We start from the raw sequence: 24,420 nt of genomic DNA on the forward strand, positions 1-24,420 counted from the left end.
CGAGGGTGCGTCTTATAGTCTGAATGTGGGTGGAGGAGTGGGTTTGCAGCATGGCCGCGCTACTGCCACCGCTAGTTTTCTTCAGCGGCAGTAGCGCGGCAATACTGCAGGCCCCGGCAGCTAAGACACTCCCCGGCATCCGCCGGTCTATTACAGCAGATGCCGGGGACTCTCTTAGCTGCCGGGGCCGCGCTACTGCCGCTGAAGAAAACCAGCGGTGGCAGTAGCGCGGCCATGCTGCAAATCCACTCCTCCTCCACAGGTCCCGGCAGTCAGTTAGCCCCCCCCCACCGGCCCCATACCTTTAGTGATGCAGGCCGGCTCCTGCACGGCGAGGCCGCAGGAGCCGACCTGTTCCGATGACAGCCGGGAGCCTAATGAAGGCTCCCAGGCCTGTCATAGCTATATATTACTATCGCGGCTGGTCTATGACCCTCTGCGATAGTAATGTATAGAATCTCCCATAGACGGCAATACACTTGTATTGCCGTCTATTGGACTTGCAATCAAATGATTGCAGGTTCAAGCCCCCTAGGCAGGGGATATTAAAATAGTAAAAAAAAAAAAAAAAAAAAAACACTTAAAAAAAATATAATAAAAAATAAAATAAATAAAAGTTCACCTCCTTTCCCTAGAATACATATAAAAGTATAACATTACTGTGAAACATACACATTAGGTATCCCTGTGTCTGAAAATGCCCGGTCTACTAATATTTTTATGTACAGTGAACGTCAAAATCAAAAGTGCTAAACTGCCGGGTTTTTCTCTCTGTTTTGCCTCTGAATTAAATAAAAGGTGATCTAAGCAATAAACATTTCCCAAAATGGTATAACTAAAAAGTACACCTGGCCCCACAAAAAAAACGCCCTATACATCCCCGTACAGCTGCAGGGTCACCTGTCAATGTGGCCTTGCAGCTGTTCCAAAACTACAACTCCCATATATTAAATATTTTACCATTTTTTGCCTGAAAATTTTATTAGTGACACAATGACAGCAAATCAAAAGTTGAGCGAAAGTTTTGTTGCACTTTAAACCATGGATTAATCTATAGGGAACTGCATTGTGGAATTTGACCATAGAGCAAGTTACTTTATGCATGGTCTATTAAGTCACTATTATCTCTCCTTATTGAGACACCATACTCCTTACTGAATGTTGATGGTGAAAGAAATTGAAATGTGTAAATTTTCACCTACATTTTGGTTTTCACTCAAATGAAACGTTGAGTGGTTAACAAAGTTTTTAAATGCTGTTTTGAATAATTTTAGGGTTGCAGTTTTTAAAACGGGGTGATTTATGGAGGCTTTTATTACAGAAAAATTTGCAAAATTGCTGTTTGACCTGTAAGCCTTATAACGTAACATCAGTCTTCATATTCCTGGAGCCGGTGGAGGGTGCAGCTCATATGACGAGGCACATACTTACTCGTAACATTCGCACCTTCTGTCAAACTCTGGAGCCTTTTCAGGGAAATGATGAATGCGGCATATAAGTAAAAAAAAAAAGAAAAAAAAAAAAGAAAAGTTATTTGCATAAAATAATTGTGATGACTTATTCCCTGTACAATAGAAAACTTACCGTATTACCACGTAAATTGACACAATCTGATGTCCCTATGAAAATTTAGTGAGTAGTTTTAACAGGGATTGTTTTTGACAGGATTTGCTGCTTCGCCCATTGAAAAATAAAACTATTGGCTCTTGGGTTGTGACAATGAAGAGACAATTTTTTTTGAATGTTTGGGATACGTCATCAATATCAAATTTATTGAGGTCCTACACCCGGGACCCCTGCCGATGCGCTATTTCCAGCTCTGTATTCCATATAACTGCTGCTGAGAACTGCTGGTTAGATAAGTAATCCTTAAAATTTGCCTGGAAAACCCCTTTGATACTCACCATGCAGTGCTTTGGGGTATATGCATTGTTATAGTTAATTACAATAATGTAGCCGCATATAAACCTGTTGATGATTGTAAATTGGATGCTTTCTTCTTCAGACTTCTGTCAAAGATCCTTACTGAATGTAAGGATGCAGACGAAATTGAATTTCTGGTTGATGGTTCTTGGCGTCCCATAAAAGCTGAAAAAGAGAGAAGCCACAGTCCAGCCTGTCCTATTCTTGATTTAGGTATTTGCCTCTAAAATTTTCTTTTTGCGTTGTACTTTTTTTCACACACATGTTTAACTTTACTTTGCTGTTCAATGAATTAAGGTTTTTTCAAAAGCAGTGCTTCTTGTTCTGTGCATCAGGTTCTCCAGAAATGACAGCAAAGGTTCCCCCTCCTAGCAGCACACAGTCAACTGAGAATGGAAAGCCTGGTCCTGATGTGGTTGATCTGACACTGGACAGCTCTTCGTCTTCATCGTCCTCCTCTGAAGAAGACGAGGAAGAAGAGGAGGAGGACCGCCCACCCCATAAGAGACGCTGCTTTGAAAAAGGGCTTTTATCGGCTTGCTGACCCCATATTGCTTTCTTACTTTGAACTTGGACCTTGAAATCTTAGACACAGCTGGGTGCTGTTGTTCCCACCTCCTACCAAGACCTGTATGCATCACCACTTTTGCAATGTCCCTTCTACATGTACATTTTAGGAGGCATAGAACATCATGTTGACCTGCAGTGGGTTAATTCTTTGTCTTCATTCCCCCTTTTTATTTTTTTTTCTATTTTAAATGTAAATGTATATTGGAAGTGGGTCCAGGAGACAGACTGAGGGGAGAGAGCCATTCCATGCCTCCTTATCAACCACTCTCCTTGCCTTCAGAAACAAGTTTGAAATGCAGACTTTATTTTCTCCCCTTTTGCTCTCATATGAGCAGTGAGAAGGGGGCACAGTAGTAAAGTTAAATATTTGGAACAATTGGCTTGTCATTGAAGGGATGTGAATGTTTTGGTGGAACATTAAAGGCAAAAGATTAATACTGTAGATATCTATTTAGAGATGAACCTGGATGATGATAGCCATTGTGGGTTTGGAAAAAAAAATGGCCAGCTCAATATTTTAACTTCTCACTATCTGCAGACTTGTGGGAGGTGCAGTTTTAGTCATTGTTCTATTTAGTAATATGCAAAAAGCGGGGTGTGTTTAGATTTTTGTAAGCAACATTGAGGGGTGGGAGAGGGGTTTACACAACGCTTTCAATCAAACTACCTCTCTGCTATTCAGGTTTTTGTTTCTGTGCTAGTTAGGGGAGGGGTTAATGCTGCTCTAGACTTTCTTTCTCCTCCCCACAATAATCCATATTAAAACCTTTGCTCTGATGCCTCCCTTCACTCCATGCACAAGCTGTTTGCATACTATTGGAAATTAGGAAAAAATGCTAGAAGTTTTCTTATTTCATATATAAATCCCAAGGCATTTCTCCAACATAAAGTAAACAAACCATATGCACTGCCCTTTCAAGACTCCATAAAGATGAGACTAGATAATCTTCCTGCTGTACAAGAATGTCTTTGTGAACTCCATCTTAATATATATCAAAAATTCTCTTACGTTGACTCAAATCTTATAGGGGTAAGTAACCAGGTATTGTTTGTGCAGCTGATTTCCTGTCGGATGGCTTTGCGTTCATGCTCTTTATTTGACCATCAACACTCACAATCCTCTAACAGTAGTATAGGTTGTCCTTTCTACAGTTCTTAGAAGTGCCTATGGGTAATATAGAAGTAACTTGCTCAAAGGCAACCTGTGTAATTGGCACATGGGGTGTCATACTGTTGCCGAAAGCTCTTATTCCTGTTCTGTGACGGGGGGAAAAAAACAAAACAGAGCTTAAGGCCAAAATGTAAAATAGACTCTCATGGGCAAGATACTTGTATCTTACACATAGAAATTTCTACAGCTTTTTTTTTTTTCTTGTGAGCAAACAATACCTAATAAAAGTCTTGCACAAGACGAAATAAACAGACTGGGTATTGTATATATTTTGTGGCCCAAGCATCAGTCATTTCCAATGGAGATGAAGCACCTCTAAGCATGATACAAGTATTCCATAAACCATATGAAACAGTAATCCTGCACCAAAGCAGGAACTCCTAGCATCTTAGATGAATATGATACTAGGAGTTAGTCTTCCGATTGATTTCAGACCAGGAAATGTGGCCAATAGACTAATGGACTTTGAAAATATTGACAGCTGTGGGTAACATAACCAGGTTTTCTAGGTAACTTTTTGATGACCTTAGGGGATAGGCCATGAATATCAAACTGGTGGGGATCTGACACACTGATCAGTAGCTGCAAGTGCACTTACAAGCACACAGAGTTGTAAACCGTTCCATCTACTGTCTAGTGGCAGGCAGTGGTTACTGCAGCACAGGTCATTTTCAAATCAATTGAATCTGAGCTGCAGTAACCACTGCCTGCTACTACACAGTGGATGGATGGTTGCTTCAAAATGTTATATTAGTTTATTGGTAGGCCCCCACCAGTTTGATGTTTATGACCAATCCTAATAGGTAATCACACATTTTTGCACATAAATTCATTTTTAAAATCTTTCATTTTGTTGCAAATCATAGTTAGAATAATGTTCATCTGTAACTGAAGCAGTTGGCATCCCAGTATGATTATGGGTGCTTTCTGCAGAGTTAGTGGCTTGGGTGAAAATTCATGACATTGCTGATTAAACGATGAATTTCAAAGATAACATTTTGAGGGTAAACAAAGGAGTTTTATACTAATGTGTTATGTCTGGGTTCCCCCGTAAACGGAAATGTGATTTCTAAGCCATTCTTTCATATCCATGTTCTGACTAGTCCTCCTCTTTAATTTCTTAGGTGCACTTATTGGAGGTTTTAGGCATAACCATGCCAGATACAGACTGAGGATTAAATTGATTTCTTAACCTTGCCATTTTTGTGCCAATTTACTTAGTAGAGGCACTGACACACACGTACGCCGTATTCAAATTTCCATGTTAGATTCTCTGTCACAGTCCACACAAAATCATGACCAAAAGTCCTACATGCGGGTCTTTTTCCTTTGGCAAAATGACAGAGAACATAACTAATACCTGACGGACCCTTTAAATCCAAAGAGTTCCCTCTGGATTTGATGTCAGTCACTAAACTGATCCATCAGTCTTGTTTGTTTTTTCTATTTTTAAATATTTTTTTTTATATTGTGCAGGTGAAATATCCTATATTTATTGCAACATTTCAATATTCAGAATTCTCTATTCTCTAGACCTTCAGCTGTGAATATAATTTATCAAACTACTTTGACATAATTTATCGCCCTCCCCCCCCTCCCTTCCAAAGTAAAAACGACAAATGGAAAATCGTTAAAACAGCTCTACATCTCATGAAAAATAGTGCTAGTAACTGTGCCAATAATTTTCATATGTGAAACAATTTATTTGGGTGGTACCCTAAGTAAAATGTACAGAGCCAGCGGCTTGCCTTCCTTCCTTGAAGATTCTGTTGTACTTTTTAATCCTCTCCCGCTGCAGATAGAGATGAGACATGATGCAACTGGTGCAGAAGCGGCCACAATAAGATGGCATTTTGTGTTTTTGTTTTTTTTTTTTTCTTCTAATTTACGTGTTTTTAAAACTTCCTAATCAGTCTCTCGTGTCTGTAAACATGTTATTTTCCTTATGGATGTTTATTTGGGGTTTTGTTTTTACATGCTTTGCAAGAATACTTTAGTTTTTTTTTTTGTTTTTTTCTTTCTCTTGTTTGTTCCTAAATTTAACAGGAAAACACAGATAGTGTTTGTTACAATAAAAATATTTGCAATTACGTAATTGCTGAAAGGTTTTTACATATGATTTGACAAGATACGTCTGATATTTTAGTGTCTGTCGCAAGTGTCACTTTGCTTCCTAGCACGTGTCCAGATTGTGACTGCATATACATAGAATTACAACATGGCAGCATTTTTTCTGAATATATAGAATATGTACAGTAGTGTTGAAAAAGTAGTGGTAAGTTTAAAGAAGCAAAACCATTACCTTTTATTTGCATTAATACAAATGCACTGGAAATACTGCAAATTCAATTCTGAATCTAAGCTTTATGTATTCAGTTTCTGTTAATCTTTTACAGAAAGGGAAGACAATGAAATATTAGGCTGTTCAATCGCAGTGCCAGCATTTTTCTTTAAAAACCCAAAAATGTATTAACTGAAAAAAATTTTGAAACTTCATTCAAAATTACTGAACTAATATTTTGTGGCATGACTGTTGTTTCTGAGGACGGTTTGGCATCTGTGTTGCATGAAGTCAACCAACTTCTGGCACCGAAGAACAATTCTAGTCATGGAGATTAGACTACATTCCACAGTTCTTCTGCATTTTTGGGTTTTGCCATTTATGTCACCCCCACAATTTGATATGCGTTTGAAGTCAGGGGATTGGGCTGACCACTCTTATTTCCTCAATCCTGTTTGCCTGGAACCAAGATGTTCACGTACTGGTGTCTTTTGGGTCATTGTCATGCTGAAACTCCCATTTCGAAGGCATTTCTTCTTTGGCACAGGGAAACATGATCTTCTCAAGTACTTTGAGATGTTCAAACTGATCCATGATCACTTGTATGTGATATACTGAATAGCATAGCATCAGAAACACTTTTTTGGGGCCAGTGAAATGTGTTCCCTGGTAAATTTTCTGCTATTCAGAAGTCATGTTGTTTTTTTATTTGCCACTTCAAGGCATTGGAGATGATGATGATGATTTCCTACACTTCTGTTTTTCCATTTTCAATCGACTTTTTAATCAAAGTATGTTTTTCGTCATAATGACTGGAATGACCCATTCTATCCAGGATTTTAGAAGGAAATACACTATAACCAACATGTGCAATGATTGTCATCCCTTTACATAAAATGACAACCAAAATTGACCCGTTAATCCACTGAATGCATGACTTCAGTTTCTGCCCCCTCACTGTTATTATTTTGAATAAGCCCCTTTCAATGGATGACTCAATTACTCAGAGTGGTATGCATGTCCATATTGTTGGCTCTGGTTTTTTGTTCTACTAACCTTAGTAAATAAATAATTTACTTCTATGTAGAAATCACTCTTTAAAAAAAAAAAAAATTACCAGGTTGAGTTGCTAGGTTTTTTGTTTGTTTTTTTAAACGCATATATACTGACCTGTTGAAGCAAAATGAAGAACCTTTAGAAATATTTTGAATATATTTAGTAGGTTAGTGTCTCAAGGAAACAGTTTAAGGCTGATGCTCCACATTGCGGAAACGCAGCTTTTTTTTGTTGCAGATTTTGATGCGACTTTATGAGCCAAAGCCATGAGTGGATTAACCAGAAGTTAGAAGTATGAGATCTTTCTATAGATTTCCGATTCCCTTTGTAGCCATTCTTGGCTTTGGCTCAATAAATCTCAACACAATCTGCAATTAAAAAAACAAAACTGCGTTTCTGCACCGTGGGGCCTTGCCTAGAAGACATTGTTAGTTTTTCCATCTTCCAAATTCTTCTCAATATGCTATCTATTAAAATTGTGTTTTTGGAATGACTACATAGTTGCTACAATTTCTAGTGTATTTTCAGATTTTACACATTTCCATTTCATTGGGACGAAACATCGAAGCTATTATTCCTCTACCCAGATCTATCTTCTGTAGGGTCAAAGTGGATTCTAGATTTAGGACTGTTCCTGATGTGCCACAGCCCAATGACAGTTTACCTTTAACGCTACCTGTAACTCGCTGGGTCTCATGTATTCAGAAGTTAGTGGTATAATGTGGTTCCCAGTCAGTGTCCAATGTTGCTACTTCCCAAGCCAGAACCTGAAATTTGATTAATAAAAGTATGTTCAATTTAGAAACTTGATAAACTAGCAACCGTTTTAACAAATCCATTCTCAGATGATCACCATAGGACCATATTTATTAGCTTACGTGTTTTAAACCAAACTTACTAATTTTGCACACCGTGCACCATGGTTTAAAAAACAAAAAAACACAAAGACCTTTCATTAAAACCTGGGGAAAGAAAAGTATTTAAATGTTTTCTGGATAATGGCTTAAAAGGTAAATTTCTCCCCATCCCCACCCTTCTCTATTGACAGTGATATTAACTGTTAGCAATATCGCTTCATAGACTTGTGCTACCACAAGTTTATGTTAAGTAGGCAAAACAACCATTGCGAAGGTGAAATGTTTTTGATTTTTTAAATATTTTTTTTGTTTCATGTAATGAAAACAAAGCAATAAAAGAAATGCTTCTGTTCAACAGTTTACATACCCTAAGTGTATTGCCTCCAGATGTTTTAAACCCTTTGGGAAGAACTCTAGTATGCAAGTCATGGTAAGGCAACCACAGTTACTCCTGAAGCAGTTGGAAAAACTGCTGCTTGCAGATACTGAAGGGTTAATTTCTCTGCTTCAGGTAAATGCTGTTGGAAGTCCAGGTATACTTTATGCAGAATTCATATGGATGTAAATATGTAACAATATGTTGCAAATTTTACTCAATTTGTTATTCAGTTACTGGCTTTTTAATGAACTGCAGGGTCTTTACTGCTCCTGACTGACTATGGCTGTGCGTCCTTTATAAAGTAGTCAATTGGGATGTGTGTGTGTGTGTGTATATATATATATATATAATATATATATATATATATATATATATATATAATGTCATTCTCAGAATCAGAGTTGGTGGTCTGTTCTATCAACTCCATATCTGACTTCTAGATTGAGGAGTCCAAATGTTCTCTAATGTTTTAAGATGCATTGTTCATCTTTTGCTCAAATTAATCTAATACCACTTTGCCATTGTAACTCGCAAACCGTAAAGGAAACCAGTCAGGCGGGTTTTCCCCTATATGAACTGGCTCAGTCATGCACAGGATGAAGCAATTCCCTTTCCATTGGTGCCCTCTGTAATCTTCCTGTAGCAGCGAAGTGAAGTTATTAATGTTTGAAAACAGACTTGTGTGTCATGGTAGTGAGTTCAAGAATAATGGGGGGGGGGGGGGGGTGTTGGGATGCACGAGAGAAGTCATGGAGGCAGTTGTGGTTAGCCAGTGAAGGGATTGACAGAGGGGAGCAACTGATGATCAAACTGGAAGAGATGGATTAAACAAGGGGCAAAGTTTACAGTGAAATGGAAGGGGTGAGAGCATTTACTGGAAGGCTGTGGGGAAGTTACAGTAGTCTTAAGTGTAAGCTTATGAGGAAGATTAGGCCACCTTAGAGATCTATTTAATTCTTTTCTGACGATCTCCCATTCCCCAACCATGCTTAATTTACACATTACACTGGTCCTCAAGCCCAACAAGGACCCATCAGACTGTTCCAGCTATGGTCCAATTGCCCTTCTGAATTCTGACCTGAAGCGGTTTACCAAGCTCCTAGCTAACTGCCTGAACGTTTGGCTCTCCTCTCTTGTCTCCTCCCTGCTGGCAGGGAACAACACCTAATCCTTGTGGACACCACCGGAAAGACACTGGATTGGATAAAGGTAGCCAACTGGTCCATCAACCTCACACTCCTCCAGAGTTTGGATTCTGAAAAGGTATTTGAGCGGTTCTATTGGAACTTTATGCTGGCAACGTTGGAGGCGTTTGGGTTCTTAGGAGCTTTTCTCACTGGGATTCAGGCACTTTGGCAGTAGTGAAGCTCATTCAACTCATCCTCTAACGCCTTTTCCAGTCAATGGGACTCGGCAGGGCTGCTCTCTTCCTTCTGATCTTCATGCTTTCTATTCATTGGCTGTGAAAATATGGCAAAAATCCAGATATAACAGGGGTCATTGTAAGGGACAGGGAATTTAATATCTCCCTTTTTGTGGATTATGTTCTCTCTCACCCACACACTACAGTGCCCAACTTAGTGAGCACCCTGGGGACTAGAGTCGACTCAGGTTATAGGGTTAACCAAAAATGAAGTCCTATCGATTAACATCTCCTGGGGCTGGGTTAAAAATCAACTATGACTTTTAGTGGAAGATTCACTCCCTTGTACGCTACCCTATATACTACAAATTTCCCCTGGTTGTTTTGTGAATTTAGAGCCCTGTTAGATAAATGGCGCCGCCCCCCCACACCACACACACACACACGCACGCTCACACGCTTTTGGGGTGTGTCAGCGATCAAAATGACTCTTTTGCCTTAGCAATTATACTTTTTCAAAACGCTACTGTTTGCAGTTCAGTGCTCAGAACTCGGAATGGTAATTTTTAATTTCATATGGAAAGCCAAGAGACTTTGTATTCCCCTGTCGGTGTTGTTGGCAGGGAGGGGCAGTGCTGGGCTAGCGGTCCCACAAATTCATTATTATTGGGTGACCCATCGGATGTGCATCCTCCTTGTGGTCGACTTTGCCTGAATATATCAAATGAGTGGATATCAAAAAGCTGTGGCTAGCGCCTCTGCATTCCAATGTGCTTCTCTGGAATTGCTAGTCTCCTCCCTCCCTCTCTCTTCTGTTGGGCGCTCCTTTGGTTTTCTTGGGCCATCTGAAATACCTGTAATAAATTATTCCCTCTCCCTTCCTCGTGCTCTTCAATGTTTTCTCTTTTGTTTTAATCCAGTTCTCCAAGAGGGCATGTAGGTGACCACGAGTTTGCCACGGGGCCCACCATTCCTAGTTACGCCACTGCTTATGCAGTGATATGCTTGCATATTAGTTGTTGCTCCTTGATGCTTATTTCATATATGGCTCTTTAGACTTGTGTGGGATAGGTATTGCTGATTATCACAGTCACCTTAATTAGTCAACTTTTGTCGTTTCTGCTAGTAGAAAAAAAACTGCTAGCAGAAAAAAAAAAGCTAGCAGTCTCCATAGACCACCTTGTTCATTGCCCCCGTGTGAACTAGCTGTAAGGCTTAGTTCACACGTAAATTACATGTGGCTTATTTTGGCACCGAAAAAAACGCTTCCTAATTAGTTCAATACAGGAGCCGGCCGGCGGCCATTTTGGGGTGGCCTCTCTATGCTCCTGTATAGAACTACAAGAGCAAGAGAAGCCAGAAGAGGCGGAGTTGCTGCAGAAGAAGGAGGCGGCACAATAAAGAGCTCTCGGGCATGGGGATGCGCTCATCGGCCTTTCAGCACTGGGGCCCGCCCTCATTGCTGCGGAGAGCTCATTTGCATACCGGTTAAAACCGGTATTTCTACGGAACGGCGCGGCGGAGACCACGTCTAAAGGTAGGAGACGAATAGCCTTTCTTAAGGCTATTCCGATGTGGTAATTAGAAAAAAAGGTAGTTTAATGGAATCCCTTTAAGGAGTGAGGGATACACCAAGGTAGTGTGCCAGCATTGCAGCAGCTGTGCTTACTTTTAGCGACCAGTGCTAGACAGCTGCTGCCAAAGTAAGTTGGCAAATATTGGGTTGCAGTATACAGGGTCAGCAAACCAGGGCACATGCCAGGGTTCCAAGCTCTTGAGGTGGCCTACTCAGCTGCCAGGTGCTGACTGCAACTACTGGTTTTGTTAACAATAGGCTGGTACCTGCTGCAGTAACACTAGCACATAATGAGCCCTGTTTACTTTCTGATCCCTGCTCCAGGCCATGGCCACCTTCGCTTTCAGCCTTCCAGGGTGCCTCAGCCCTCCCATATCACGTTGCAGACGTTGAACAGTGTCACATTGATACCAATGTGATATGGGGTGCACAAAGACAGTCGTGGGGATAGGTATGTAGACCGCAGGTCGCAGTGAGTATTTGTTGGGTGAACCTAGTGAGATTTGTCCAAACTGAAACTGATATCTTTTGAAGACAAAAGTTAGCTATGGGGCACAGACTTTGCAAGTTACACCCCTGTATAAATATTCTATAAATATATATATATATATATAATATATATATATATATATATATATAAAATTAGTGGCTTGCAAAAATATTTATACCCCTTGAACCTTTTCACATTTTGCCACCTTAGGGTGGAACTCTATTGGGAGACTTTTTTTGGAGGCTGATTTTTAGGCGGATTCAGCGTCAAAATCCTTGCCAAAAAACTCTGAGCATTGATCCTTACAGCACAAACTTAAATGTATTTTATTGAGATTTTAAGTGATAGACCAACACAAAGTAGCAGATAATTGTGAAGTGAGAGGAAAATGATACATGGTTTTCAAAACTTTAATCAAATATAAACCTTAAAAGTGTGACATGCAAAAGTATTCAGCCCCTATATCAATACGTTGGTAGAGACATATACCAAAAGACTTGCAGCTGTAATTGCAGTGAAAGGTGGCTCTACAGGTTTGCAGAGCTAGAGACAGAGATTCTTCTTTGCTCAGCCAGATTGGATGGAGAGTGTCTGTGAACAGCAATCTTCATCTCTTGCCACAGATGCTCAATGGTTTTAGGTCTGGACTTTAACTGGGCCATTCCACTGTAGCTCTAGCTGTATGTGTAGGCTCGCTGTCTTGCTGAAAGGTGAATCTCCTTCCAAGTCTCAAGACTTTTGCAGCCCACAACAGGTTTTCTTCCAGGATTGCCCTGTATTTAACTTCATCCATCTTCCCATCAACTCTGACCAGCTTCCCTGTCTGCTGAAAAAAAAACCTCCCCACAGCATGATGTTGCCACCACGTTTTTCAATACAGATGGTGTGTTCAGGGTGATGAGCTGTGTTACTTTCCCACCACACATAGTGCTTTGTATTTAGGCCAAAAATTTCAACTTTGGTCTCATCTGACCAGAGCACTTTCTTCCACATGTTTGCCGCGTTCCCTATCTGGCTTGTGGCAAACTGCAAACAGCACTTCTTATGTCTTTCTTTCAACAATGTTTTTCTTCTTGCCATTTTTCCATAAAGGCCAGATTTGTGGAGTGCACGATTTATACAGTAATTGTCCTGTGGACAGATTCACCCACCTGAGCTGTTGTTTTCTGCCGCTCCTCCAGAATGCCCATGGACTGCTTCTCTGACCAGTACTCTCCTTGCTCGATCTGTTAGTTTAGAGGGAAGGCCATGTCAAACCCTGCTTTAACCCCTTCCTACTGACAGCATTTTTTTTTATTTTTGTTTTTGACCCCTCCCCCCCCCCCTTCCAAACCCCATAACTTTTTTTTTTTTCCTCTCCCCTCTCAGAGCCATGTGAGGGCTTAATCTTTGCGAGACAAATTGTTCTTCATGAAGTTACCATTAATTATTCTGTACAATGTACTGGGAAGCTGGAAAAAAAATTCAGAATGGGGTGGATTCGAAGGAAAAGTGCATTTGTGCGATTTTTTTTTAATTTTTTTTTTTTTTTTTTTTTTTTTTTTTTTTTTTACAGGCTTTGTTTTTACGGCGTTCACTGTGCAGCCAAAAATGACTTGTTACCTGTATCCTATATTTCAGTGTGATTCCGAGGATAATAAAATTATATGGTTTTATTTACATTTTAACCCCTTAACAAAAATACAAATCTGTGCCAAAAAAATTCTTTCTTAGTCGCCATATTCTGACACCCGTAACATTTTAGGTGTAAACCGTTTTTTATAAAAATTTTCAAAGAAAAAATATCACAACAATGCAACACAAAAGCAAGTCAAGATTTTCATGTGAGACAACAAATCAGCGCAAAGGAGGGGCAAATCCAGAGACTTGTGCATGAACGATACAACAATACTCAATATAAAATAACACTAAAAAAAAAAATCCCAAAGGTCAGAGCGACTCAAGGGAAAGGGAAACGACAATGAAGAACCAAAGAAGGACAACACACCACAAGGACACGAAACAAAGAGGGAAAGCAATAGACAACAAGCAGGCTTAAAGGGATTCTACCATTAAGCTACCTTTTTTTCTAATGAACACGTCGGAATAGCCTTACGAAAGGCTATTCGTCTCCTACCTTTAGACGTGGTCTCCGCCGCGCCGTTCCGTAGAAATACCGGTTTTAACCGGTATGCAAATGAGCTCTCCGCAGCAATGAGGGCGGGCCCCAGCGCTGAAACACCGATGAGCGCGTCTCCATTGCTGCCCAGAGCTCTTTCCTGCGCCACCTCCTTCTTCTGCAGCAACTCCACCTCTTCTGGCTTCTCTTGCTCTTGTAGTTTGATACAGGAGCATAGAGAGGCCACCCCAAAATGGCCGCCGGCCAGCTCCTGTATTGAACTGCAAGAGCAGCTACCCCAAAATGGCTGCCGGCTGGCTCCTGTATTGAACTGCAAGAGCGGCTACGGCGCCGTTCTACGTAACGGCGCGGAGGAGACCACGTCTAAAGGTAGGAGACGAATAGCCTTTCTTAAGGCTATTCCGACGTGGTAATTAGAAAAAAAAGTAGTTTAATGGTAGAATCCCTTTAAGGGCGAGTAAAGGGACAGGAGTCCCTAGAGGCCCCAGGAGAGGGACCAAAAAAACAAACAAAAAACAATTAGGCAAAAAGGGAAGAAAATTCAGCCGACTCCTGAAACACAACCCACGGCCGCCAGAGGGTCTCAATTTTAGATGGGTCTACAGAGTCCTCTGCGACTAGAGCCTCCATCCTCCTAATGAGGAGAAGCTCCTGGAGCCATTCCGACAAGGACGGCACCACAGAACTATGCTAGTGGTGGAGAATGACCATTCTGGTGGCTGTGAGAAAGTGGCGCAGCAGATCACCCTTGACCTTGGAAATCTTCCCTGGGATAAGGGAGAGGAGGGCCAGCTGGGGTGGGGGGGGAGAGAGACAAAAAGTGACCACTAACCTTAGAGTAGATGGAGAAAATAGAAGACCAGAACCCCTGAATCTCCCTGCAGTCCCACCAGATGCAGAAGAAGGATCCGACGGGAGCCCCACAGCGCCAACACTCATCAGACACAGAGGGATAGATATGATGCAGAAAGGTCGGGCAGCATTACCAGCGAGAAAAGATTTTAAAATTATTTTCCAAAGTACTACAAACAAAAAGGTGCGGGCCCAGTCAGTAGCAGATAAGCGGGAACCTAGGTCAAAGTCCCAAGCTCTGGTGTAGGGAGGGAGACCCGGGGTAGCGGCTGTCAGGAAAATATCAAATAGAAAGGAAAGAACCCAGGTCGGCACCTCTGACTGAAGAAAAACAGTCTCCAAGGCGGTCAGAGCAGTAGAGAGTATGGGCTGCAGGGAAAACCTAAGAAATAACGCAGTGAGCTGGTTATATTCCAGCCGTGACAAGGTGGAGCCAGGTGAAGAGGCATTGAGTAGACAGAGATGGCAGAGGTGAAGACCCGACAATTGACCCTAGTCTAACGTCATCATTAGCTGACCAGCAAAGGAAACAGTGGGCGGTTTGACCAGGGGGAAATATATTGTTCCTAAAAAGAGGGGTCAGGGGACCAGGGACCCTGGCTAGAGAGGACGAGTGACAGACAGTATCCGATGTAGTCAGAAAATGTGAAGGGAGTGAAGAGATGTGGGTCAGGGCTGGCTGAAAATGGCAGGGAAGCAAGATGGGCAGAGAGGATATCCGCCTCTACTGAGTACCATTGCTTGTCCGAGGCCTGTAAATGTCAGTCGATTACTATCAAGACCACAGAGCTTTCATTACCTGTTGAAGTGTAATAATTGCTACCTGACTAACTAGACCTCTCCCCCGCATGATTACAACCCAGACATCAAGGGGTTAAAGTGTGTGGCCCTCAACAGACCTATTGCTAACTGCACAGGGATAAATATTTTGCTATCTGATTAACTAGACCTCTCCTCTGCGTGATTATAACCCAGACATCAAGGGGTTTATGTGTGTGGCTCTCAACAGACCTAGTGTTAGCTGCACAGGGATAAATATTTTGCAAATGACTGTATGGGAAAGGCGATACAAAAGTTACTAATTGTTGCCTAATATTATTGAAGTCATGTTGCATAGTGTGTTACAATTTTATAGGCCAGTTTTTAATCCTCAATTTAATCCTTCAGTGATCTCTAAAAATTGAGTAAATTACCCATCAGTGACTCTATTATTTAGTGGGTATCCCGCCCGTTATATTGGTTAAATTTAAATGGTGGTTTCTTAGCTCAAGACATTGATCCAAATAAATGGCTTGATGAGGCCACAACAGTCTACTCTGAGAATGAATTATCAATATCAGAACAGACAATATCTATCAAAGTGATGTTTAAAAATCTAACCAAAACATATAGAGACTACGTTAAGTCCTGGTGGGAGATACAGGGTATCAAAAAATACATAGACCACAAAATAGTGCCAAAAGGTCTTAGAAATCCAATTAGACCTGCAGAAAGATTGAGAACACCGACCCTGTTAGCTAAATGGAAGGAAGAAGTTACGGCATCCTCTATCAGACTGATGGGCTTTATTTTAGCGGAGGAGGAAATAGCATTTGCTAAACATACTGTTCTCCTAAAAGAGTTGATACAGAAGGTTAAGACCTTTCAAAGTGAGGCAGACTTTGAGAAAAAAGAAAAAGCATTGCAGGTTAATATTGAACGGTTTACTGAATGCTGAAAAACAGAAAACATTATCAGTTTCAGCGCGACTTGGTAGAGTTTAGAGAAAATAGAGCCTATCAGCAACTGAATAATTATGCTGACTCTGCAGTTTCTACATTTGACATTGACACTTCTGATACAGAAAAATCCAAAACCCACTTCCAAAGACAAAAGAATAGGAGGGGAAGAGGGGGAAGAAATGGTAGAACATCAAACAGACAGGTAGAACATCAAACCCGTTTTTTTTTATCAGAGGGACCACAGATTACAAACTACTTCTTGAGGGGACGAAGTTCAAACAATCAAGGGGATTGAAAAGCAATAATACAAAAAATACATCCACTTTCGGGATTAGGTCATCAAAAGTAGTTACTACTGGGGGGAAGGTCACTGAAGAAAGGATCGGGGTCACTGGTAATACTGAAAAACTACAGGTTATTAACCTATCAAAACGGGTGATGTCCGTCTCTGAGGAGAAAGTTCTTACTATGGGTCTATCCTTTGTACCAACACCAAAATTTCATGAATTTAATTGGGTAAAGGATATAATGTTGTTCAAACATAAAATACGATGGGCAAAATTTATGAGTATCTCAGACAAACAGCGTTGTTTGGAACTAGGTATCCAAGAACAGGATTTACCAGATGTGGCTCTGTTACACTCACTTTGGGCAGAAAGTGAAGGTGCTCCATTATCATACATGTCCCTGAAACCGAAAAGTACTAAACAACCACCACTATTTGATACCCGATATATTGATACCTTTGAGCAGTTGGTACTAAAGGATCTAGCTGAGCTGGGAACTCGTCCATATCATGTTAGGAACAACTTACCCAGAGAGCAACTGTTGGCCCTGAGGGATCTGGAAAAGGATGACACGATAGTGATTAAAGCAGCAGATAAAGCTGGAAATTTGGTTATCATGGATCGCTCCCAATATATTAAGATGTGTCATGATCTGTTGTACTTTCCAGGTGCATATCGTGTACTGGATAGGGGTCCAACTGAGTTCTTCCTGGCGGAACTTCGTGCCATCCTAGACAGAGCCCTTAATGATGGCCTAATTTTGGACAAAGAATGGGCCTTTTTGTTACCAGAGAAACCAGTGATCCCGACCTTTTACTGTCTTCCTAAAATCCATAAAGGGGTTAATCCCCTAAAGGGGAGACCAATAGTGGCCGGTATTGATAGTATAACAACTGGGACTAGTATATACCTTGACCGCATCCTTAGACCCTTTGTGACCTCATTACCGTCATACATACGTGACACACAGGATGTCCTGCGACGATTGGAGGACATTGTTCTTCCAGCAGGTACTTTGGTGGCCAGCTTGGACGTGGAGGCGCTCTACAGCTCCATACCCCATGACTGTGGGGCGCTTCTTGGCCGCCAGGAGTAATTCACACGTAGAGCATAATCAGTTGGTCCTTGACCTTTTGGAATTCATCCTCAAGCACAACTACTTTGTGTTTAACGGCTGCTTCTTCCACCAGTTGATCGGGACTGCGATGGGCAGTCCCGTCGCACCATGTTTCGCAAATTTATATCTCGGCTGGTGGGAGGAGCGGCTGGTGTTTACGAAGGAAAATGAATTCTATACTTCAAAAATCCAGAATTGGATGAGATTTATAGACGATATACTGTTGTTTTGGACAGGGACGGTACAAGAATTTAATACCTTCATTGGAACCCTGAACACTAATGACATTAATCTGAGATTTACATCTACCATTAGTGATAAAGAAATTACATTCTTAGATTTGAAAATCCTTATTGATGGACAGGGTTGTGTTTCAACTGATCTGTTTAGAAAAGATACCGCTACAAACAGTTTGCTCTCGTGGAAAAGTCATCACCCCTATTCCCTTCGTAAAGGGATACCAAGGGGTCAATACTTGCGTATGCGACGCAATTGCTCCTCTTACAGGGATTTTGAAGTAGCAATTGCTGATTTGACCAATAGATTCATTGAGCGGGGATACCCGGAAGGGATACTTCAGGAGGCCTATGAATATGCTGCAAATAGGGACCGTACATCTTTATTGAATCCACGCCCAAAATTAGATTCGGAAAACCAAGTCCGTATAATTGGCACATTTGATAACCGGTGTACGGAAGTGAGAAAAATCCTCAATAAACACTGGGATGTCCTTAAGTTGGATACTGATATTCTTGCTAACACCATATCCATCAGTAACATATTGGAGAGGGAGGAATTTACAAGATAGACTAATACATAGTCACTTATCCCCCCTAACAGATACCTCTTGGTTGTCCAAACATGTCCCAAATGGGAATTTTCGGTGTGGGCATTGCAAGGCCTGTAAATTCGTAAAGACAGGCCCAGGATTCACCAGTGTGATTACTGGGGAGACATTTGAGATTCACAGTTTTATAAACTGCCAAACAACTGGCTTGGTATATATGGCCACGTGTAGTTGTCCTAAAAACTACGTGGGCAAAACCAAGCGTAAGTTCTGTCGGCGAATTATGGACCATATTGGCAACATAAGACGCAAAGAGGATCGTCCCCTAAGCAGACATATCTGGGAATATCATTGTGGCAATATGGAGGATATTTCCTTCCAGGGATTAGAAGTGATTAGAGCCCACCCCAGGGGAGGAGATTGGGATAAAAAGATCTTACAAAAGGAGGCAGAGTGGACGTATAGGCTTAAAAGCCTCTCCCCTGGAGGGTTAAATGAAAACATAAACTTTAGTTGTTTCATTTAGGGAACTAATAAAGTCATACTCAGCTCTCTGAACCATCAACTCTTGGTCCTGATGATAGATCTGGTTAGATTTAATAACTCAGGTATATAATGTACATTTGAGAATATGGGAATGTTATTAATAACACAATAACATATTAATGAGCTCTGAGCCTCCTAAGTAATATCTAAGTGTTAATGACCCTCATGGATAGTGAGAATAAATGAATTGGTATGAGGGAGTACACTGGTAGGGGTTGAAAGTGAGTGACATTTCCATGATATATTTGATTAGGTACAGGTCATATATGAATGATGATATATTCTTTGAGGACTATAGTGGTTGATCTGCAGTCATATCTCCATAGTGTGTGGCACTGGTATATCAAGAGGTCATGCATTGGTAAATGATCACTGATCTGTATTATATCATCTCTTATTTTAATAGTACTAATTAAAATATTGCTTTGCTTGAAATATCGCCTTGCTTGAGCTACTCCTATACTTTTGGACATAGACTCTATTATATAGAGTTATCTAGTAATTGTCAGTAACATCACTATAGCCATTGTGGCGATTTGAGCCATTTAAGGTCTGGCTGGGACCTATGGTGCTGCAGCCGACCGTACCAAGGATCATACGAGCGCTTGATAGATGGTTGACACCCCCGGGAGACAGCCGGATGTCACGGAGGGCGTGCCCAATCGAGACATGCCGCGTCATTGGTAGGCGGTCCGGGGGGCGGGGCCTTCGCTTTAAATACTCAAGCGAGTCGGCGCGCACGCCGGCAGTACAAAGGTACCGCGTCCTACCATCAAGGGCGCGGGAAATGCAGTTTTAACTGTAAATACATCGATTCCCACATATCTATCCTCCTGATGAGCTAGTGTATCTAGCGAAACGCGTAGAGGGGAAACCAGGGGCCTCTAAGTTTAGGATGGACCTGGTGAAATGAGCAGCAGGAGATTGTTAGTTCTATAGGTAGCTTCAGTACTATACTACTCTGGGGGAATTTAGGGACTGCTGATAACACTATACCGTTCTTAGGTGAATGTTAGGGATGGCTAATGAACATTATACAGGGGGAATGATACTACGGCTTGTGGAGGGACTGCAATTATGGGACCTATATAAAACTCCAGGAACCCAAACCCCTCCTTCCTACACCAACTCTTGAACCACTTGTTTACCTCCCTAATCTCCCGCTGCCTTTCCTGTGTGGCTCGTGGAACAGGCAGTATTTCTGAGAATACTACCGTGGAGGTCCTTGCCTTCAACTTGCTCCCTAAATCCCTGAAATCATTTTTAAGGACCTTCCACCTACCGCTAACCTTGTCATTTGTGCCAATGTGCACCATGATCGCTGGATCCACACCAGCCCCACCCAGTAATCTGTCAACCCGATCCGCGATATGTCGAACTCGAGCGCCAGGAAGACAAAACACCATGCGACGATCCCGGTCTTTGTGACAGATTGCCCTATCTGTTCCCCTAATAATTGAATCTCCCACTACCAGCACCTGTCTAGTCTTCTCTGCGCTCCTATCCCCCTTCTTACTGGAGCAGACATTCCCCTGGCTTTCAGAGGAAGTATCGTGCTGCAGCAATGTTACCCCTGTACTAACATCCCCCTCATCTGCCAATTTAGCAAACTTGTTGGGGTGTGCCAGTTCAGGACTAACCTCCCTGGCACTCTTCCCTCTACCCCGCTGGTTTCTAACTGTCACCCAGCTAGCTGCCTCAAGTTCCTGCACCTCCATGCTACCATCCCCCTCTGCACTTGCCCCAATGAGATGTTGCTCTGTGAGCATCAAACTCCTTTCCAAGTTACCAATGGATCTCAGTGTTTCAATTCGCCCATTTAGATCCATGATCTGGGCTTCCAAATGTGCAATGTGATTGCATCTTTCATAACAGTATGCCCCCTCAAGCGGCTGCTCAAGAGAGAGCATACATGTTGCAAGATGCACACTGGACAGCATTGGTAAGTATGGAGCTCATCTTACCTGATGGGGAATATTACAGCAAAACACCCAAATTCAAATAAAAAATAAAAGGGTTTTCCCTGTAAAGTCCCTGAATCTAAAGTCACTTAATATTAAGTCACACTTAGACCAAACCACACTTAGGAACAAACCGCACTCGCAAGCTCCCACACTCGCTTAATACTTAGCTTTTTTATAGCTGCTCCAAGTAGGCCAGAAAGCTGCCACTGATCCCACTGATTCTCTGGTTGCAAGTGAAACAACAATATTCAAAATTTTCAAGAAATTTCCAAAACCCATTTTTAAAGGGACTAATCCAGTTATGAAGGGGTTTTGAAAGACCCTTGTATTAAAACCCCCCATAAATCACCCCATTTTCAAAACTGCACCCCTTAAATAAGCCAAAACAACATATACCTAGTATTTTAACCCTATAAGTGCTTAACAGGAATTAATACAAAATGGAGGTGAAATTTTCAAATTTGAATTTATTTTACTAATATTTTCGTTTAGCTCTAGAATTTGCACATTCACAAGGGGTTAAAGGAGAAAATGCATCCCACAATTTGTTAGGCAAGTTCTCCCGACTACCATAGTACCCCACTTGTGGGTGTAAACTAATATATGGACGCACAGCGAGACGCAGGAGGGAAGGCATGCCAAGGAGCTTTTAGAGGGCAGATCTGGCTGTGTTCAGTTTCAGGCACGATGTTACATTTACAAAGCCCTTGAAGAGTCAAAACAGTGGAAACCTCTAGAAAGTGACCCCATTTTGAAAACTGCACCCCTCAAAGAATTTATCAAGTGATGTAGTGAGCATTAGTAACCCCGAAGTGAATATGTAAGCTGTGCGGAGTAAATTGGGTACACCAAATCCCATTCTATTTTCCCACTAGCTCCTATGACACGGACGGGGAAGAGGGGAATTCTGGGGGATCAGCGCTGGTGTATTATCTCTCATAAGCTCTAAATATGGGGAGTCCCCTGTAAACGCTCGCACAGCTTATACATTTCCTTCTAGTCGCAGCCACTTATGTCCTAATGATTTGGCGACTTTTAGGGTTTTTGTCTTCACATTGTACAAGCTAGATTTGTATTTTTATTTTCTGGCAATGTGGCCATATGAGGGCTTGGTGTTTGCGGTATTAGATGTGCTTTTCAATGCCACCATTTTGGGCCCTGTAACTTATTGACTACATTTTATTAACTCTTTCTGGGTGGGATATAAAAGGAAACATCAATTCTGGCATTGCTTTTTAGCATTTTTTTTTTCCCGTGCAGCGTACAGCATAGGTAACATGTTACCTTTATTCTGCGGGTCGGTACGGTTACGGCGATACCTCATTTATATGATTTTTTAATGCGTTGCTATTTGTGCAGAATAAAATTCAATTTAGGGAAAAAAATCAATTATTTTTGCATCGCCATCTTCTGAAAGGCATAACGTTTTTATTTTTCGCTAGACAGAGCTGGTTGAGGGCTTATTTTTTGCGGGATGACCTCTGCTTTTTATTGGTACCATTTTGGTTTTCATCTGACCATTTGATTACTTTTTATTGTACATTTTGTAAGGGAAAGGTGTTGAATAATCATTATTTTGTGCGGTTTTCTACGGGGTTTTTTTTACGACGTTCGCCGTTCGGGTTAAATAAAATGTTTTAATTGTATTGTTCAGGTTATTACGGACGCGGCGATACCAAATATGTAATGTTTTTTTCTATTTTTCTTTATTTTACATAATAAAACATTTTATATGAGGAAAATGGGATTTTTGGGGCTTTATTTATTTCTAATTTATTTTAAACTTTTTTAAATTTTTTTTATTTTTACTTTTTTCCAACTTTTTTTTTTCTGTCCCCATGGGGGATTGAAGCAGTGATCGGCTGATCACTGCTTCAATAGATATACGCTGCAATACACGTGTTACACGTGTATTGCATTGTATAGGAAGCTGTCAGCCTGTGTGGACGCACAGGCTGACAGCTTCCTTTTTAGGCAGGATCAACCAGGTAGTGAAGGGGGTAAGTGATGGGGCAGACCCGGGGTCACTGATCAGACCCCGAGCTGCCCCCTACGAACATCGGCACCCCCCGAAACCAGCGCGGGGGGTGCCGATCGGCACCATTTTAAAACGAAACCCCGGAGGTTGCCGGCGGTCATGTTGACCGCCGGCATATCAGGGGTTAACACCCGCGATTGGACCCGGTTCCGACCGCGGGTGTTACGGAGCATTGTCAGCCGTAACATACGGCTGACACCCACAGCGCATGGTGCGCACACAGGTTCTGTGTGCGCACCATGCATCCACAGTAATAGTACGGCGGTTTGCGGGAAGCCCTTCCCTGCAGCGCCGTACTATTACGGCGAATGTCGGGAAGGGGTTAAAAGTTATGTTTTAGAAAGATTTGCTCCTACAGTGATCTCTAAAAATTGAGTAAATTACCCGTCAGTTACTCAATTTCACAATCAAAATCAAGTTCAATGTCTGGGTCCTCAGTCCAATCCACTGCATCAATCCCACACAATGAGAGTGATGGTTCTGGAACCACCGTTTTAGGGGCTAAGAATTTTAAAGGGGCTAACACTCTGCTGGTGCAAGGCTCAACTCACCAAAAGGGCAAAAAACTCTGCTGGTGCAAGGCTGAAATAACTTAAAGGGCCTAAAATTCTGATGGTAAAAGGCTGAAGTCACCGCAAGGGCTTCAATCTCTGCTGGTAGCTCAGCTTAAGGGCCTCTAACTTAATTTGGAAAGGCTCACGTTAAGGGCCAGAAAAGTGAATTTTTGAAGGTCTTACAACATCAAACACATACACACACAATGACAATTAAGGGTGGGGGCTGTTGGATTTCCCATTGTCTATGCCATCTGTGGTTTTCATGGGGCATCGTGAAAGGGGTGCATGCTAATGTTTCTATAGCTTTAAATTTGGGTTTCTGTCCATACTATTGTGGAGGAAAGAAGGTTTCCAAGTATTTTTCAACTTTCATAGAGGTTGTATTGAGTTTGGAAAGTGTCTAGTTGATAGGCTGTGATAGTGGCGTAATACTGGGACTTGGGCGTGTTAGATGCCCCCAGGCATGCTTCCCCTGCTGTCCCAGTTGCATTCCAGAGGTGTTGTCATCATTTGCTGAGGTGTCATAGTGGACTTAGTGACCCTACTGAGTCGAATAGTGGTTTCCCCTGAAGCTAACTTTTTTCCCCATAGACTATAATGGGATTCAATATTCGTTCGAATAGTCGAATATTGAGAGGCTATTCGAATCGAATATTGAATATTTTGCTGTTCGCTCATCTCTAGTAATATTATCACTTTATAAATCATTTGTGTGACCCCCATCTGGATTATGCAGATCAGTTCTGGGCACCAGTACATAGAATGT

General features: G+C 41.6%; 1 protein-coding gene across 1 annotated transcript in view; it reads left to right on the forward strand.

The window, feature by feature from the left end:
* The window catches only part of PIAS4 (protein inhibitor of activated STAT 4), a 37,439-nt gene extending 31,788 nt beyond the window's left edge, over positions 1–5,651 (forward strand). The window contains exons 10-11 of the mRNA XM_075281352.1: positions 2,006–2,136; positions 2,259–5,651. Coding sequence (XP_075137453.1) covers positions 2,006–2,136; positions 2,259–2,467 — 340 coding nt within the window. The 3' untranslated portion in view covers positions 2,468–5,651. The remainder of the gene's footprint in view (positions 1–2,005; positions 2,137–2,258) is intronic.
* Positions 5,652–24,420: the final 18,769 nt, after the last annotated feature.

Source organism: Leptodactylus fuscus, chromosome 1 (assembly GCF_031893055.1).
Source record: "Leptodactylus fuscus isolate aLepFus1 chromosome 1, aLepFus1.hap2, whole genome shotgun sequence".
In the NCBI taxonomy this organism is placed as follows: Eukaryota; Metazoa; Chordata; class Amphibia; order Anura; family Leptodactylidae; genus Leptodactylus; species Leptodactylus fuscus.